At 37.7% G+C, this 20,349-nt stretch overlaps 1 protein-coding gene across 2 annotated transcripts; it reads left to right on the top strand.

Annotated features, from left to right (window-relative positions):
- Positions 1-333: 333 nt before the first annotated feature.
- LOC125411805 (vomeronasal type-2 receptor 116-like) lies at positions 334-20,349 on the top strand. 2 transcript variants are annotated; one of them, XM_048452161.3, is made up of 7 exons: positions 334-530; positions 8,763-9,054; positions 9,213-9,221; positions 9,814-10,617; positions 12,423-12,650; positions 14,854-14,977; positions 19,430-20,349. In XM_048452161.3, the coding sequence occupies exons 1-7, from the start codon at positions 334-336 to the stop codon at positions 20,347-20,349; spliced, it is 2,574 nt and encodes an 857-aa protein (XP_048308118.3). The 2 variants fall into 2 exon arrangements, with proteins under 2 accessions (XP_048308118.3, XP_085547580.2); XM_085691454.2 differs by lacking the exon at positions 9,213-9,221 and having other exon boundaries at positions 8,763-9,026; positions 9,771-10,617.

Below are 20,349 nucleotides of genomic sequence, written 5' to 3' on the forward strand. Positions count from 1 at the left end.
ACTGTGGAACATCGCTTTTTCCCATGGGTCTCAATGTTCAGGGATATAAGTGATGTCATGGAATTGAGGCTGAAATGTCCTCAAGTGTATTTTCCAACTTATTTTTTTTTAACCTCAGTGGGAACCTCAGTTGCAGAGCCCAGTGTCAGAGATTATTTGACACTTCCCCAGGTTAGTGGAGCCAACTGTAGAGAAAAACATCTCAACCACACAGGTGACCTTTCCAACTGGCAGCAGACATAAAAGCAGGTGTGTATACATGGCTATTCATTTGATCAACTGATCTGCATCCAGAGTCTACACTACCAGCTGAGAGTTTGAAGGCAGGACCCGATGCTCACTTTGAGTTTCTTCTTCTGGCTGCTGAGCATCCCCCTTCTCATGTCCAGTTTCACTCACCCAAAGTGCTTTTGGAGAATGAAGCAGAATGAAGACAAGGATGGAGATGTGGTGACAGGTTGTGTCTTTTTCCTTGCTGCAGTGCAGAGCCCAGTGGAGAAAGAGCATTTTGACTCTATTTTGGATGTTCAGTAAGTACATTTGTATTTTCATGTACATGTCATGATAAATAATTCATGAAAGGTTTGTGGATGAGCCAAGCAATACTAAGTCTTTTTTCCTGTTCCCCAACCTTAACACCAAGTACCGACCCAAAATAAATTTTGGTTTTTAATAATCACTGTTTCTCCACTATCAAACAGTAAGACTTTTAAATTTTTCTTCCAATTAGCCTTCAGTTACAAGACTGAAAGCTGAGTGAAAAGAGCATTCTTTACCTTGATCCATCATAGATAGCCTTCCTTACCACAGGTGCTATTGTGAGGCATCCAGTGGTGTCCTACAAAAAGAAGCCCCAGACTACTTCAGTGAGTTCAGTAGTCACAAGGTGCATTCAAGTCTCTTCCAGCATCTGCTGATGTCACTGCAATCAGTGTGTGATTCCTAGCTCAGATGCAGGGCCACTATTGTTTGTGCCACTCCTCACTGGGGGGAGTATCCATGGTAATAAAAAATGCTAAGACAGCTTGAATCATTCTGTCCCATTCTTATCCCCAAAATGGTTGACACAGATGCCCTTATCTTGTTCCTGGCTTTAGCAGAAATAGCTACAGTTTCTTTCTGTTTATTACATTGTTGGCTCTTTGTCATAAATATTATTACAGTGTTGGTATATATTTTAGCTTGTTCTATTGCTGTTATAAAACACTGAACAAAAGAGACTTGTATAGGAGATGCTTTACCTTGCTTTCATGTCCTTATCACAGTCCATTACTGAAGGAAGACAGGTCAGAAACTCAAGCAAGAGCAGAGGACGATACCACAGAGGAATACTGCCTACTGGCTTGCTCTTCATTGCTTGCTCAGCTTGCTTTCTTATACAACACAGGTCTATTTGCACAATGATGGTATGACCCACAGTGTGTTGGACCTTCATACATCACAATCAGTAAAGGCCTCATCAGACATGCCTGAAAGCCAGACTGATGGTGATCAGTTTCCCCAAAAGACTCTCTATTCAAAGATATATCTGTGTTTATTCTAGTTCATAAAAATTTTCTAGTACAATGTAGTATCCTTTTAGTTCTTCCTATTTTGGGGCATTTGTCTCAAAGAGAGGTTGAATTTTTGTCCAAAGTATTTTTTTTGCATCTAGCCAGCTGTTACTGTGATTCCTTTCTTAAGTCATTTAAGTGATACATTACATTTATAGATTTCCCTATCTTGAACCATTCTTGCATCTCTGGAAAGAAGCCAACAGGATTATCATGAATGATTTCATCTAACCTGTTCTTTTTGTTTTGTTTTTCAAGACAGGATTTCTTAGTATCCTTGAACTTACTCTGTAGACCAGGATGGCTTAGAACTCAGAGATCTGCCTACTTATGCATCCTGAGTGCTGGGATTAAAGGCATATGCCACCACCAACTGGCATAATGTGTTTTTAATTTGTTTTAGAAGAGGTATATTAAAAGACTTTAAATAGCTGGGCATGGTGGAGCATGCCTATAATCTCAGCAGTCTGGAGGAAGATGTAGGCAGTCTCTGGTGAGTTCAAGACCAGCTTTATCTATATAGTGAGTTCCAGGATGGCTAGGGAGACATAACTGACCCTATCTCAAAAAGATAAAAGAGTGTTAATATATGTTCATATAAATTTTGTTTTGTATGAATTTTATTTGGATGTCAGACTGGCACTGCCTTCAGAACTATATTTGGATGGTACTTCATCCATTTCTGTTGAATGGAATAATTTAATAGCATTGATGTTAGTTTTTGAAAGAGCCATTTGTGCCCAGCAGGGACTACTACTAGTCTGGCAGACTTTTGTTGGAAGATTTTTTTTATAACTGTTTCAATCCCAGTCCTTATGGTAGATTTTCTAAAAGTGTTTGCCACATCTTGGTGTAAATTTTCTGCCAGATATATAATGAAAACATAACAAGAATGACGTTCAAACAGTTCTCAAAAATAGAAAGGAAAGTAATACAAACTGACATTTTAGAAAGTCCATATGCCCCTGACACCAAAACCAGATAAGGAATCATCAAAACAATAAAAAAGGAAAAGGAAATAGACAAATATCACTGGTGAATCTAAATCAAATATTTTCAAGAAAATACATGCAAACCAAATTCAACTATGTAACAGCAAGTTCATTTACTGTGTACTAAGTGGTTTCATTCCAGAGTTGGAAAGGTTCTTTGACATAAAAACTCAGTCAGTGTAATAGACAACTTTAATAAACAAAGGCAGAAATTGCATGATTATCTCAACAGATGCAGAAAAGGCATCTGACAATCTACAGCATCTCTAAAACACTGGGAATAGAAGGAAAATATCTCAGTGGGATGAAGGTTGCATATGACAAACCCATGCCTAGCATTACATAAAATGGAGAAAAACTGATAACATCCATTGAAACATGGAAGGAGGGAAGATGCTCACTCTTATGTCTGAAGTATAAGGCAAATTATTTCACCAGCAGATGGTGAACGTGTACATGAGATGATCAGCACCCCTGAGTGTTTCTTAGATCTAATGAATACCATCAGCAAAATAGGAGAAAATGAAACCAAGACACAAAATATCCTTTCTATACAAGGAATGGTGATACTGAGAAAGAAATCAAGAAAGCAATCCCATTTACAATAACCTCCCCACATAAAAATATCTGGGAATAAACGCAACTCAAGAGTCTTCATGGTAAAAATTTTATAGCACTGAGGAAAGAAAGAAGACAATGGAAGATGAAACTATGTGACATGTTGATGGGCTGGCATGATCAGCATTGTAAATTAATACTTGGTTACATTACAAAATTAATCTAAGATTGTATGCAATATCCATGAAAACTTAACTAAAAACATAATTAGGCAAACAAAGGCCAAATATTAAAATAGAAAAACAGCCACCAGGTAGGCCAGGCAATGGTTAGTAAAAAGAACAATGCTAGACGAATTATGATTTATGTGCCTCATTTATAAACTAGCACTTTAGCATCAGAGGACCAAAGTGTTGACACTATATTTCAACAAACCCATAATTCATAGGTGAATCCAACTGATCTTTGACAAAGGTTTCAAAACATCCAATGGAGAAGAAACACCCTACTTATCAAATTCTGGTAGGACACTAGACATAGGGGATTAGTACCTAGAATGCATAAAACTAAAAACTTATCATCAAGCAAACACTAACCAAATTCAAAATGGGATACAGAATTAATCAGTGAATTCTCAGAAGATGAAACACAAATGACTGAAAAATACTTAAAGAAATAATTCTTAGCCATCACAGAAGCACAAATAAAAACTACTTTGAGACTTTCTTTAACACCACTCAGAATGGCCAGGTTTAATAATACTAATGACGGTGCATGCTGGTGCAGATGTGGGGAGAGAAGAATAATTATTGGTTGCTTGTGAGAGTAAAAATGCATGCAGCCTCTATGGAAACCAGTGTGGCAATTCCTCACGAAGTTGTGAATGTATTTACTTCAAGGTCCAGCTATAATACTCTTGGGCACATACCCAAAGTATTCTATATTTTACTATACAGATACTTGTTCACCATTTTCAGTCTTGCTCTATTTATAACAGTTGGAAATTGTAATCATCCTAGAAGTTTATCAGTTGAGGAACAGATAATGAAGTCATGGTACATTTGAACTACGAGTTTTTGTTTCAGTTGGAAAAATATTTTAAAAAGGAATTTCTGAATAGAGGGAGAGACCCATAGCCAGACGTTAGGCTGTGCTTGGAGAATTTTGGAGAGAGAGGGGAAGGAGTGTAGGATCCAGAAGGCTCAGAGAGATCATTAGAAAATCCACAGAAACAACTAACTTGAGCTGATAGGAGCTCACAGAGACTGAACAAATAACCAGAAAGTCTGCATGGGACTGACATAGGTTCTCTGCATATATGTGACAGTTGTGTAGCTTGCTCTCCTGTGTGTTTTCTAATAGTGGAATTAGGGGTTGTCTCTGACTTTTGTTGGCATATGGAATCGTATTCTTCATTCTGAACTGCCTTGTTCAGCCTTTCTATATGGGGAGGTGCTTAGTCTTATTGTTACTTGATATGCCATGTTTTGTCAATATCCACTGGAAGCCTGCCCTTTTCAGAATAGAATAGGAGTAGGAGGTGATGAGGTGGAGGAGGAGTAGAGATAGCAGAAGGGACTAGGAAGAGAGGAGGTAAGGGAAACTGTGGTCAGGATGTAAAATAAATAAATAAAATAATATTTGTTTTAAAGAATGGAAGAATACTGAAATCCACAGGTAAACATTGGAAATAGTAAAAATCATCCCGAGGAAGGTAACAAAGATCCAAAAAGAAAAAGACAATTATATATTTTCTTTTACATGTGGATATTATTTTATAAATCTTTGGTATGTGTGTCATCTAAATAACCACAAAAGTTAAGTTTCTAGTAAGGAATGGGAGGGGGAGATCTAGCTTGGAGGGGAAAATGGAATATATTGTTATTGAGAGACACAGTGTAAAGTAGAATTAGAAGATTAAGTAGGGAGGAAATGGTAAAGAGTGATAAATGTGTGTATTGTAGAAGGACAACTAACACAAAGGTCAATTGAAAACCATATGGAAACCTACTACTTTGAAATTTTCTAAAGTATTTACACAAGTGAAGGAAGTCTAAATAAAATCACCAGATAAAGGGGGAGACAATGCCCCAACTATTCATTTTCTGCATCAAAAATTTATCTAGTGACAGGAATGGGTTATATATCTTGTCAAATCTTTGACCAGAGGGTCTCCATGGACACAATAAAACATGATAGGCTATTACCAAGGCTATGAATTACTCTCCATAAGTTTTTGGTAAGGCTTTTTTTGAAGAAGACACCATCTATATAGTTCAATGAATATGAATATGAAGAAGTTGAGCTGGTGCTTACCTAAAGCCTTCATCACCATCACTGACTTCCATTGTTGGGACTGGAAGGTAGTCTGCATTCTACCAGAGGAGAAAAGTATCCACCAATCCAACTACAGATTCATCAATCTACAGTAGTGGTCTGCTTGCATAATACACAAGTGCAATAATGACATAAATATTAGGCATATAACCAGCCACTTTCAGACTGGATTTAAAGTCCACTTCATGAAATGGAACTCATACTTGACATGGCTGGAGTTTTCATGAACCTGAGACTAAATATGTCAAAGACATAGGGGAAATTTAGAACTACTATTCTGTTTAAGGAACACAGCAATAAATTAAATAATAATGACATACTGCTATGTTCATTGATCAGTGTATCACTCAACTCTCACCAGGGAAAATTCTTCTTGTAGTATATGAGAACTAACATAGAATTTCACAACTGCACAGTGTGCAGAGAGTGAGGAATTTTGGATCACATTGTCCTCAGTGAAATGACCTCATCAACACCTTCAACTCAAGGCTCAGAAACTTATGTGGAAGAGGATAGTCAGTAGTGATGGAAAACTCCAAGGAAGCAGTGAATTCCAGACACAATAGCACTGATGCTTATATAAGCTCACCCAGACTGTGTGAGCACACACAAGGCCTCTTCATGTACAAATGGTACAGGTTCAGATGGTGTCTCATGATTGAGAGAAACAAGTGGACAGCAGCTCTCACCCCTAAAGAAGAAGTTTTGTGAAAACTGATACCTGCTTGCAAAGGGAAAATCTTTTTGCTCCAGTGGAGTCTCACTGATTGTATTTGATGTACTTCATAACCAATTCCGTGCACAGGAATAATGTATGGACTGAATTTTTGTAGAATTTTGTCTTATTTTGCTTCCCTTGTGTTTCTCTTGTCTATTTGTTTTATCTTTTTCATATTTATCATATTTTTATTTATGTCAAGTGTTTACATCCTACCAAAGCTTCCTCTTCCTACTCTCTTCTCAGTTCCCTCCTCTATCTTCCACCCCTCCAATTCACTCGCTCTCCATTGTTTATCTTCAGAAAAATGTGGGTACCCCATGGATACCAGTAAGCCATGGCATATCAAGTTGCAGTGAGACCAGTGGAACCACTGGGAGTGGTATGTGAAATCTCACTATTTTGCATACCACTTCCAGTTTGCTCTCCCTCTCATCTTCCCACTCCTCACTTCTCCCCACCTCACCCCACCTGCCATCCACTCCTATGAGAGAGTGAGGCCTCCCATTGGGAGTCAACAAAGTCTGCCGCTTCACTCGAGGAAGAATCAAGGCCTCCCCCTGTATCTAGGCTGAGCAGTGTATCCCTACAGAGGGAATAGGCTCCAAAGAGACAGATCATGCACTAGAGATAAATACTGGTTCCTATTTTTGATAGGATACTATCCTTTGTTTGATAAATACTAACAAAGTGCCCATGCCATGCAATTGTCACCCACATTCAGAGGTCCTAGTTTGGTCTTATGCTTGTTCCCCAGCTGTCAGTCCAGGGCTAATGAGCTCAAGTCAGCTGTTTCCAGGCGTTCCCATCATTTTCTTAACCCCTTTGTTCATAATATCACTACTCCTTCCCTGTGACTGAACTCTAGGAGTTCAACCCAGTGCTTATCTGTGGATTTATGCATCTGTTTCTATCAGTTACTGGACAATTAAGGTAGTCATCAATCTGATTACAGGGGAAGGGCATTTTAGGTACCCTCTCCACCATTGCTTAGATTCTTAGCTTGGGTCATTGTTGTGGTTTCCTGGGAGTTTCCCTAGTGCCTGGTTTCTCTTTAACCCTACAGAGGCTCCCTCTTTCAAGGTATCCCCTTTCTTGTTCTCCATCCTTGTCTTTTACTCAACTCAATCTTTCCAGACTGTCATGTTCTTCTCCCTGCTCTCCTTCTCCCCTCCCTGTTCCCCTACCACACATTCCCCTTACCCACATGCTGCCAGTTTACTAAGGCGATCTTGTCTGCTTCCCCTTCCAAGGGATCCATGTATCTCTCTCTCAGGATTCTTCTTTGAGGGTTCCTGTCTTCTATGGGGTTGTGGACTATAGGCTTATTATTCTTTGTTTTATGTCTAATGTCTACTTATGAGTGAGTAAATACTGTTTTTGTCTTTCTGTGCCTGGGTTACCTCACTCGGAATGTTTCTTTTTCTTTAGTTCCATCCATTTGCCTGCAAATTTCAAGATGCTATTGTTTTTTTTTTATATCACTGAGTAGTACTCCATTGTGTAAATGTACCACTTTTTCTTTATCCATTCTTTGGTTGAGGGCCATCTAGGTTCTTTCCAGGTTCTGGCTATTATGAATAATGCTGCTATGAATATAGTTGAGCAAGTGTCCTTGTGGTATGGGTCTGCATCCTTTGGGTATATGCCCAAGAGTGATATTGCTGAGTCGTGAGGTAGCATGATTCCCATTTTTTTGGAGAAATTACCATACTGATTTCAAAAGTGGTTGTTTAAGTTTGCACTCCCACCAGCAATGGAGGATTGTTCCCCTTACTCTGCATCTTCTCCAGTATAATCTGTCATTAGTGTTTAGCCATTCTGACTAGTGTAAGACGGAATATCAAGAGTTATTTTGATTTCCATTCCCCTGATGGCTAAAGATATCGAGTAGTTCCTTACATGTCTTTTGTTTATTAGAAATTCCTTTGTTGAGAGTTCTCTGTTTAGATCTGTACCCTGTTTTGTAATTAAATTTGTTATTTTGTTATCTAGTTGCTTGAGTTCTTTTATATTTTGAAGATCAGCTCTCTGTCAGAGTAAGGCAAAAGATAGCCTACAAGTGGATGGAAAATTATCTACTGGCTATACTAGACTGAAGCATGTCTAGAATATATAAAGAAGTAATAAACTAGGGCTGTAGACATGGGTCAGCACTTAAGAGCATTTACTGTTCTGTCAAAGAACCCGAGTTCAGTTTTAACCACTCATGTTGGCAGATGCCTCAAAACTACTTACAATTCCAGCTGTGCAAGATCCAGATTCTACTTCTGGCCTCCATGAGAACTGCATTCTGAAGTGCACATACAGATAAATACACATATCTTTTATCAAATGCACACCCAGTACTTATAGAGCAAAAGTGAAATTCTCTTGTCAAGGTTGACAAGAACACATTTCTCATTTTTATAACATCCACTCTCATCAAATTTTTATGTTTTCACAAGCTCCCAAGAATCTTGTGTCTTTCCCACCTTACAGCTCCAGGGAATTTGTTGAGTTTTATCTGAAAATGACATTGAATGCAGAATAGTCCTTGCATTAACTACAAAGCTTTCATCCACACAGCCTTATCCATAATTAACCCTGTGTCCTTATTTTCAGAATACCAACTCAAAATTATCAGTTTGTTCTGCCCTTGGGTTTTGCTGTGGAAGAAATCAACAGAAATCCATATCTTCTACCAAATGTGTCTCTAATATTTTACTTCTTCACTAACAATTATGGTGGTAAAAAGGCTTTTCAAAATTCCATAAATTTTGCTGCAAAAAGACATAGTCTTCTCCCTAACTACATCTGCGAAGATGAGACCAAATGTGAAGTAGTGATTACAGGACCAATGTTAGCAACATCTGTGAGTTTGACATCATTTTTGCAGCTCTACAAATCTCCACAGGTGAGGCTGTTTGGGTGGGGACATCTGGAATCTTTCTTCTTAGTTGGCATAACCTGATGTTAAGGAGAGTATAAGGGGTGGTGTGGGAGTTTTTCTGTATATGTGTCTCTTTTATTGTCTAATGAATAAAGCTGCTTTCGGTAAATGGCTTAACTGAGTATAGCCAGGTGTGAGATCCAAGCAGAGATGTAGAGAGAGAGAGAGAATAGGCAGAGTCATTGAGATGTCATGTAGCTGCTGCAGAAGACAGACTCACAGGAACCTTGCCAGTAAACCATGAGATTCGAGGTAAAATATAAAATAATAGAAACGGGTTAATTTAAGATGTAAAAGCTAGCTAGAAATGTGCTTAAGCCATTCGCCAAACAGTATCGCATTTAATATAGTTTCTATGTAATTACTTAGGGTCTGGAAAGTCAGGAACAAAAGAATGACCTATGACTACAAAGGGGGAGATGAACTTCACATTCATGTAAATCCATGTAGCTCAAAAGTAATTAATCAGGAACTCAATGAGACATTCACACTTAATTGTTTGATAAATAATTGAGAAGAAGAATTAAAAGTCAATGGCATTTTTCTTGAACAATTTGTAGAAAAGTGATTTTGCAGGTTCCTGGTAGTGTAGTTTAACTGTAATAATATGGAAAACTTGGTCTTCCTGTCATTTCAAACTTGTGTTTTACACACTTCAGGATTCCACTGAGATTTCTGACAATTCTCTATCTCATGATATTCGTTGTGTTTTATGTCCTCCAGCTCACCTATGGACCTTTCAATCCTATCCTGAGTGATAGTGAACAATTTCCCTATCTGTATCAGATGGCCTCCAAGGACACATTTCTAGCCCGGGCCATGGTCTCTTTGATCCTTCACTTCAATTGGAACTGGGTTGGTCTGGTCATCTCAGATGATGACCAAGGTAACCAATTTCTCTCAGATCTGAGAGGAGAAACTGAAGCCAAAACAGTCTGCTTAGCCTTTGTGAGCATGATCCCAGCCAACACACATTTATACATGTCAAGAGCAAAAGTGTATAACAACCAAATCATGACATCATCCACAAATGTTGTTATCATTTATGGTGATACAGACAGTACTCTAGCTGTGTGTTTTATAATGTGGAAATTTCAGGGTATACAGAAACTATGGATCACCACCTCACAGTGGGATGTCATTACAAGTAAGAGAGACTTCACCCTTGACTCATTCCATGGGACTTTTGCTTTTGCACACCACCATGCTGAGATTTCTGGTTTTAAAAATTATGTTCAGAGATTGAACCCTTCCAAATATACAAACATTTTCCTGGCAAGACTGGGATGGATGTACTTTAGCAATGAAGCCTCAACATCTAGGTGTAAGACACTGGAGAACTGCTCATTGAATGCCTCACTTGAGTGGTTAAAGCTACAAAGGTTTGACATGGCCTTGAATGATGACAGCTATGATGTATATAATGCTGTGTATGCCATGGCCCATAGCCTCCATGAGATGCTTCTTCATCAAGCAGAAAATCAGCCAATCAACAGTGGGAGAGCACTGGATTCTGATTGCTCAGAGGTGCAGTGACTTCCAATGGATGGTATTTGATGTCATCAATGTTATATTCTTTAAGAGTCTCTCACCAAGAAGCTCAAATCAAGGAGCCTAAGAAAATCTTTCCCAACATATACAAATTTCTGAACACTTCTTTTTCTGCTAAGAAAGTAAATCCAGCTGTGCTTAAAAACCTTTAGACAAAGGCAGTGGAGTTGAAAACAGAATTTTTCTATGATAATTGGGGATTTGTTACAGATTACCTCAACATTGTCATACCTGTTCCAACATCACAAACAGAATCAGTCCTTTTTTCATAAAATTCTTCCAAGATGAGACCTTGCTCTTTTATTTTGTTTTGGGAACAGTGTTTCACTATGTAGCTCTGGATCTCCTGAAACACTATATATTTGAGGTTGGCATTGAACTCAGAGTTCTACCCACCTTTGCCTCCTGACTGCTGGGTTTAAGGGACTGTGCTACCACACCCAGCTGTGACATTCTTCTTCAGTTGTCATATGTATTGTGGTCACTATAGGAAATGGTTTACATAAGTATCCTCATTTGAATCTGACCACACTGTTGCCACAGAGAACCCTATTCTCTTGATTCTCTGAGAGTAATAATAGGAAATAGTGCTGAATTTCAGTTCAAAATCTATCTGTATGCCTGTGTGCATGAGTATGTTTATATATCTAATATTATGTATGTCTTTTTATATGTTTCTATTTATATATACTGTGTCTTTGTGAATGTCTATATTTATTTCTGTGCCTATGTATGTGTGTGTCTATATATGTGTTAATGTGCATGTATGAGTATCTTTCTATTGTGTGTGCTTGCCTGTGGATATAAACATATATTTATTGAGTGCACATATCTTTTCATGAATGTTTGTATCTGTTTATCTCTGTTGTGTTTTGTGTATGTGTTTGTTTCTATATGTGCCTTGTGTGTTTTGTGTCAGGGTATTTGAGTGCTTATATCTGTATATATGTGTGTGGTAGTGTATATATGTGAGTGAGCTGGTATGTATGTGTGTAACATGAGGGCCGGCTTGTTGGGGTTTCTGTCCCCAACAAATGGACTATGGATATTTTTCTTTGTTTAAAAAAAAAAAAAGAGGGGGAAGTGGTGCGCGAGAATTGTCTGTATTCTGTCAATCATATTTTAAATAAATACTGATTGGCCAGGCAGGAAGTATAGGCCGGAAAACCAGACAGGAAGTAGAGGTGGAGCAAGGAGAATGGGAGTATTCTGGGAAGCAGGAAGCTCCCTTGGCAGTCCAGCCCAGACCACCAAAGAAGCAACATGTGACCTGCCCCACTGTGAAAGGTACCAAGCCATGTGGCTAACATAGATAAGAATAATGGGTTAATATAAGCTACAAGAGCTAATAAGCAGCCTGAGTTAATGCCCCAATCAGTTTTATAACTGATGGAGATCTCTGTGATTTTCTTTGGGGCTTGCTGGCTGTGGGGTACCAGGCAGAATAGAAACCCCAACAAGCTGACCCTCGTGTTACATATGTGTATGAATGAGTGTGGCTGTATTATGTATGTGCCTGTGCATGGGTACTTGTGTGGAAGTGTGTGTATGTGTCTGTATGGTGCACATTTATGTTTCATGTTTATGTGCATTTCTGTGTTTCATGATTTCCTTAGAAAGAACTAAAATTCTAGGAACACAATAATTTTATTTATTCACATACTTTCATTGAGTTTTCTCCCTTGGGCATCTTTAGTAAAGTCACATTAAGATGAAATCAGAACAGATTTTCTGACTTAAAGAAAGGTTATATAGACCATTGAATATTGCCTATCTTTCAGTTTCACGTATTTCTGAAGAAAACTCACTTTATTAATCCTGTTGGAGATGCAATAGATATGAATCAGAAAGAAAAACTGCAGGCCAAGTATGGCATTTACCATATTTGGAGTTTCCACCATGGTGTTGTACTTAAGGTGAAAATAGGAGAGTTTAACCCATATTTTCCACATGGTCAACAGCTCCATTTATCTGAAGATATGCTAGAGTGGGACACAGGAATTAGACAGGTGGGTCTGACCTAATTCTACTTATATACACTATACTTGTAACCACTGTCAAGTGGGGCCATTTGGGCTTCCCTATGACTTAGTGAAATTAGGTGGATGGTCATGTAAAGACTCAATTTTAGACTTCTAGATCAAGTTTCTTCTCTTCACTTTTTAAAAATACGATATTTTTAGTAATTCTTTGAAAATCTAAGGTGTGTACATGATGCACTTTTATATCAGAAACTCTCTGATTTGTAAACAAATATAAAACTAGATGTGACCAATGTTTGGTATTATTTCCAGTCAAGTTATCAATTATTCTCTTAGTACCATTTTGATTACTGTTCTTTGCTTTTCTTCTCTTCTGCTGAACCTCTCAGTTACATACTGAAAAGACTGAAGTTATTTGAAAGGAAAGATTTGGAACAAAGAACAGATATGCAAGACATTAATTTATATTATATAATTTTATTCAAGTGCTTTGACCAGGAGGTCCTAAATTTCTAACTTCTCTAACAATACATTAGCATTTTCATGGTCCACCTAGATGTTTCATTAATTACAATTGTGTTTTAGGCTTTGTATGTATATGAATATTTTGCCTGCATGTATCTATGTTCCATATGAGCATGAGGTATCTGAGGATGCCAGGAGAGGGATTAAGATTCCCAGGAATTGAAGACAATTTTGAGTTTAAATGTAGGAATTGGGGACTGAACAGCAGGTACTATTGATTGCTGAGTCACCTCTCCTCCCCTAATTCACAGCTTCTAAAGGGGTCCCTCACTAGAAGAGCATTTCTTTTTTTGCACCTCAATTCTTTTATAACTCATTCAAATAATCAAAGAAATAAAAAGGATTTGTTTACTTATTTGGTCAAATAGGTGCTTATAGTCATAAAAATTTTTTCTTTGAGGAAATTTGTGAATAAAATATACCATTATATGTCCCTGGGCATATTACAGGTATAGAATATGATGTGTCTGGCTTTATGGTATCTGAACTACCTTACCTACTACAATGCTGTGGGTTGAAATTTGAAAGGCTTTAACTTTAGGAAAGTCTGCAGACTTAATCTGAAGTTTATCTCAGGTTGTTCAAATAGAGTTAAATCATCAGTTAATATTCTATTTTTACAGTGATGAAAAAAGTATACTCAGAGAACAGAACAAGTGGGCTGAGTGTTTAGCTACTGAACTGTATAACCAGATCAGAGAAGAGCAATGAAATCACAAGTCTGCTTCTACCAGGACTAACTTGAACATTATAAAAACATCAACCATAAAGATAGGGAAGACTAAAAACAATCCAGCGTGTGCTACACTCCACATATGCAAATAACAGTGCAGAGACAAATGCTAAAGTGACAGGGAGTTCAGTGACATATCAAACAAAGACTTCAAAGAATAATAGTAAGAAAGTTCCAGAAAATTAGCCTGGTGGTGGTGGTGGCACATGTCTTTAATCCCAGAAGTCAGGAGGCAGAGACAAGTAGATCTCTATGAGTTCTTGGCCAGCCTAGTCTAAAAGAGCTAGTTCTAGGACAGGTATCAAAGCTACACAGAGAAACCCTGTCTCAAAAATCAAAACAAAACAAAACAAATGGTAATATAAATGATGTGTTTCAAGCAGTTAGAGACAAAACTCCAACTTCAGTTACTATAACCAGCAAAGCTGTCTTTCATGACTTAAAAAAGATGGAAAAACTTGTAATGGTGAACATAAAGTACAGGATATATAGCTACCAGAACAGTACTGTGGAAGATACTTGAAGAACTCCTTCACATCGAATACTAAGATAAACACTAGAGGCCACAGGAATGTATAAACTATAATAGACCACTAGACAGAAAAACAAAGGTTAGAAATGTATCAAAACTTACAAAGCACAAATTCAGAAATGGGACCAGGTGTGCTGGTGCTTCACAGAACCAATGAGCAATTCAGAAATCACTTCACCAATGTGAGATGAAGCTATTTTTACAATGAAGTTTCACTTTGTCTTTTGTGAGTCTGTTTTGTATCAAGCTGACAAAAATAAACAGCAAATGTGTGTGGAGAGTGTACAGTTCAGGCATTACAGTAGTCATACATCTATTGCTAGGTCTTCCTGAATTTTCAGTAGTTGGGAAGCACTCATTATTTCATCAATTTGTTTTCATATATTTATGTGTGGCTATTGAGGAGTAGGCAAACTCCTGACTTGCCTGAATTTCTTCAGATGCCCTCCTCTCTGTGCAGTGTTGATTGCCATCCTGGATTTAGAAAATTCCATCGGGAGGAAATGGCAGCCTGCTGTTTTGATTGTACTTCCTGCCCAGAAAATGAGATTTCCAACGAGACAGGTAAATAATTACTGCAGAGAGAAATCTCCCAGATTGACTTTCTTTCTCTGTCCACATTGTGACATTGAAGGGGCCTGGAAGGGACCTGCACTGATGTGTAATATCACCAGAGAAGACTACTCAAACATAGGTTTAAGCCAAATAATGTATTTTATTGATTTTTTATTGATATTTTATTGAGCTCTACATTTTTCTCTGCTTCCCTCCCTACCTCTTCCTTCACTTTCAACCCTCCCCCATGCTTCCAATTTACTCAGGAGTTCTTGTCTTTTTCTACTTCCCATGTAGATTAAATCTATGTAAGTCTCTTTTAGTGTCTTCATTGTTGCCTAAGTTTTCTGGGATTGTGATTTGTACACTGATTTTCTTTGCTTTATGTTTAGAAACCACTTATGAGTGAGTACATGAGACTTTAGCATGACTTACCCTGACAAATAATGTCTTTATTGGCTAGCTGTCAACTACACTGTGTGTTCAGAACCCCAGTGCAGTACTGAGCTTTTCTCAGGGTGAGCTTTTAAGCTCAAGAATCATGTTCTGAGATGAGATACTTTAGTTAGCAAGAACAGTCAGTCAGAGGCAGATCTACAGAAGCTCAAAAGTAAGGGTAGTACATCTTGAAACTTTTCCCAAACTACAAGGACTATGATGCATTAAGTCTTTATTTTAGTTTTGTAGGTGGTGGTGTCTATGTGCTGAGGTTTACAGTCTGGTATAGCACTTCTGTCATGGAATCAGTTGAGCTGCATGCAGTCTAGAGACCTACTAAGGTCTGTAGTTCTGTCACAGCAATAATAAAGTCTATTCCTTTTCTATTTTTTTCTTTACAAGTATATGATCAATAATTGCATGCTTATAAATAACAACCTATGTTTTCACATACATCTTTGACTCATTGTAAAATCATTGCTGACTGCATTTTCTAAAAGAAAGTGTCTTCAAAATTCAAACAACCTTGTGAGCGAATTCTAAAGTATATCTGTCCCAATGATTATATCCCGTTAAGGTATAAGGTATATATATATATATAATTTAATAATATAATTAATATTATTATTAATATATATTATTACTTATGACTACAATCTAATATATATTAATATATTATTAGATTGTAGTCATAATATTTTGATTATGACTACAATCTAATAATATTATATAATATTATATATAATAATATATAATTATATATTATTAGATTAATATATATTAATATATATATTAGATTGTAGTCATAAATATTTTGAAATCTTTGTTTGTTTATCCTTCTTGAATGTATGTATGTGTTCCAGTGTGAGTTTCTGTGCACAATATATGTACAGGAGATTGTGAGGGTCACAATATTGCATACAAGCCCCTGAAACTTTAGTTATTTTCAGTACAAGCTTCCACGTGGAAGCTGAGTACAAACACTTGTCCTCTGCAAGTGCTGCAAGCACTTATAACCATTGAGTCTTCCCAGCTGTCACTGAAGTCATGACTTCTACACAACTTGATCTTGCCACTCTCCACAAATGTTGCTGACAAAGACAGACATTGAGCCATTATGTGTTGGGATGGTAAATAATGTATTGTGTGATGCTGAGCGAATGTTGATACAGCAGTTGATGAAAGGGTAATATTTTGTGTTGCCATTTAGCTTACAGGTGAGTGGTGAAGACAACATGAAGATGTGAATTCAAGGTTGTAACATAATGTTGCAATAAAAACACACTAAAGAGATTTTCAGACGATGAAAGCGCTATTATTTCCATGTGTTCAAAGTTTCCAGAGAGTTTTGAGACTGATGTCATTGTAGGATATCAGGTGACTAAAGAGTAGAAATTGTGGGTAAAATTACTAGGAACAGCTAAACATGAGGCAACACTATGTCTTGCAATTTCCAGAGTTTCTGTTTATAGGTACAATATGATTTTTGTATAAAAATAGTTGGAGATAAATGTGGATATAAGATGTAGAGAAAGACAGGTGTCTTAAAGGGTTTTGTATACAGTAGCAATGAATATTGTCACAATACTATAAATAGAACAGTTTGGTAGTGAAAAGAAATAGCCACAATCATTCAAGTGATATTGTGCCATATACAATCCATATAAGCCAACTGGTTATTGATTTGGAGATGGTCAAAGACAAAGTTGAAGCCACAATCATTTTTCACTTTTATTACCAATTGTCTATAATGTAAATAACATTTTAAAAAAGGCATTTATGGTCAATGGAAAGAGTTAGAAGCAATCTCTTGTCATTAAAGTTGATGATCTGAGTTCATCCCTGGATGCCCATTGGAGTGAAATGGTGCCAACTTCTACAAGATATCTTCTCAATACTTTGCACTCTACACACACATATGTACACATATACATAAATTAACAGATTGTAATAAAACAATATTAAGATAAAATAGCTATAAAGGGCATTTATAATAATAAATACAACATGATAAAAAACCTTTATGTTTTTTTAATTTTTAAAAAGATTTATTTATGGGGGCTGGAGAGATGGCTCAGAGATTAAGAGCACTGGCTGTTCTTTCAGAGGTCCTGAGTTCAATTCCCAGCAACCACAAGTGGTTCACAACCGTCTGTAGTGAGATCTGGTGCCTTCTTCTGGTGTGCAGGCAACCATGTTGGCAGAATACTGTATACATAATAAATAAATTTAAAAGAAAGTTTTTTTTAAAAAAAAGATTTATTTATTTATCATGTACACAGTGTTCTGTCTGCTTGCACACCAGAGGAGGGCGCCAAATCTGATTATTGATGATTGTGAGCCACCATGTGTTTCCTAAGAATTGAACTCAGGACCTCTGGCAGAGCAAGCAGGGCTCTTAACCTCTTAGCCATCTCTACAGCCCATTTATTAATATTTTAACTAGGTATATGTAGAGAGTAGTAAGTCCATACAGGGATAGGTCCATGTGAAGGCCACCAGAGCCATCTGATACCCTTTGTACAGGAGTTACAGGTGGTATTATGTCACCTGATGTGGGTTCTGCGAACTTGAGTTAGGCCCCCTGTAAGAGCAGAACATGTTCCTAACAGTTGATTCATCTTTCCAGCCCCTTAAACAACAACAAACAACAAAATCTGTAATCATAGCTAGCCATAAATGCTAGGCTGGTTTTCTTCATGGGATGACTTAAAATCTTAGAAGTAAGTCATTCCTCGCCATTATTATTCACAGTTTAGCATACCTATAATCATATTTCCTTTACTTGCTGTGGTGAAAATTGCATCTTATGAGTAGGGTATCACTGCTCAATTCAAATATTCTGTGCTACCACTCTCACTTGAGTGTTCTTGTGCTGTCTTGCTCATGCTGTTTTATCAATAACTCCTTCACCATTGAGTACATTAACAGAACATATGTCTCATACAGATAGATGTGAGGGGAGGAAGAAAGTGCTGTGTGCTCCCAAAGGTGGTGATATAAACTTCTGGATGCTCAGTATTGTACAGAACTTTCTACCTTTTGTAGTAGGGTTATTGCTTCTTGTAAATTGTTGTGTATGAAAAGAAAAATAAAAAAAATAAAAAATTGTTGTGTATGCCCATTCTCTGATTAGGACACAACTAAGGGCATCATGTTTCCTTAATGTTTTACATCATTTTAAAATACCCCTCTCTCCCCATACTATTTCCCACACATCCACCCTAAACTCTCACACTCATGAGCTCTTTCAAACTTTTTCATTTACTACTTTCGCATACATATGCACATGCCTGTGTACACACACAATTTGGTGTTGTTTGACTATTGTTGTGTTTGATACTGACCATATGAGAACAAAAAAGCCATAACGGGGGCTAGGGAGATGGCTCAGAGGTTAAGAGCACTGCCTGTTCTTCCAGAGATCCTGAGTTCAGTTCCTAGCAACCACATTGTATGCCTCACAAATATCTGTAATAAGATCTGTTGTCCCCTTGCAGACAGAACACTGTATACATAATAAATAAATCTTTTAAAAAATAATAAAAAAAGCTATAAGAGAGCTCATCCCTGGAGAAGACCAACTCTATATCTCTCTTGAGAGCATTATTTCTAATTCAGACAGAAAGATTCATGTTATAGTGAATCCATAGGATGTGTGTTTATCCTTGAAGAAGACAGGCAATACAAAACCGAAGCACTGTTGTTCAGAAAAGTCTCAATTACACCTCTAGTGATAAGCAAAGTGAGTGTTGGGCTGGAGTGATGTCTCAGAGGTAAAAACACTGGCTGTCCTTTCAGAGGTCCAGAGTTCAATTCCCAGCAACCACATGGTGGTTTACAACCATTTGTAATGAGTTCTGGCACTCTCTTCTGCCTTGTAGGCATATATGCAGACAGAACACTGTACAAATAATAAATAAGTAAATCTTTAAAAAAGAATGTGGACATTGCAGAACTTATACCTTACACTGACAGTGATGCTGAAGTTGTACTAACAATATTTTTTCTTTTCTCCATCAGCTGTGGATCAGTGTGTCAGGTGTCCAGAGGAGCAGTATGCCAACACAGAGCAGAACCACTGCCTCCAAAAAGATGTGATCTTTCTGTCCTTTGATGACCCCTTGGGATCAGCTCTGTCCTGCATGGCCTTGTGTTTGTCTGTATTCACAGCTCTGATTCTTGGGGTCTTTGTGAAACACCAAGACACTCCCATTGTGAAGGCCAATAACCTCATTCTTAGCTACATTCTGCTCATCTCCCTCATCTTCTGTTTCCTGTCTTCCTTGCTCTTCATTGGCTATCCCAGCTCAGCTACCTGTATCCTGCAGCAAACAACATATGGAGTTGTATTCACTGTGGCTGTTTCCACTGTGTTGGCTAAAACAATTACTGTGGTTTTGGCTTTCAAAGCCACTGCTCCTGGAAGAAGGATGACGTGGCTCCTGGTATCTGGTGCACCTAACTATATCATTCCCATCTGCACCATCATCCAAATTATTCTCTGTGCAATCTGGCTGGGAGCTTCTCTGCCCTCTGTTGACATTGATGCACACTCTGAGCATGGCCAAATCATCATTGTGTGTAATAAGGGCTCAGTTACTGCATTCTACTGTGTCTTAGGATACCTGGGCTTCCTTGCCTTAGGGAGCTTCACTGTGGCTTTCTCGGCAAGAAATCTCCCTGACACATTTAATGAAGCTAAGTTTTTGACATTCAGTATGCTGTTGTTCTGTAGTGTCTGGGTCACTTTTCTCCCTGTCTACCACAGCACAAAGGGAAAGATCATGGTGGCTGTGGAGGTCTTCTCCATCTTAGCCTCCAGTGCAGGTCTACTGGGATGCATCTTTGTTCCTAAGTGCTACATAATTTTGTTAAGACCAGAGAGAAATTCTCTTCAAAAGTTAAGGGAGAAGACATCTTCTGGGACTCATGTTTTATAA

The sequence above is a fragment of the Myodes glareolus genome, chromosome 1 (genome assembly GCF_982192425.1).
Source record: "Myodes glareolus chromosome 1, mMyoGla1.1, whole genome shotgun sequence".
Taxonomy (NCBI): Eukaryota; Metazoa; Chordata; class Mammalia; order Rodentia; family Cricetidae; genus Myodes; species Myodes glareolus.

Coding starts and splice junctions, on each gene's coding strand:
- LOC125411805 (XM_085691454.2), top strand. CDS start 334: ATGCTCACTTTGAGTTTCTTCTTCTGGCTGCTGAGCATCCCCCTTCTC. Junction 531..8,762: donor GACTCTATTTTGGATGTTCA/GTAAGTACATTT, acceptor CCTTATTTTCAG/AATACCAACTCAAAATTATC. Junction 14,978..19,429: donor TGAGATTTCCAACGAGACAG/GTAAATAATTAC, acceptor TTTCTCCATCAG/CTGTGGATCAGTGTGTCAGG.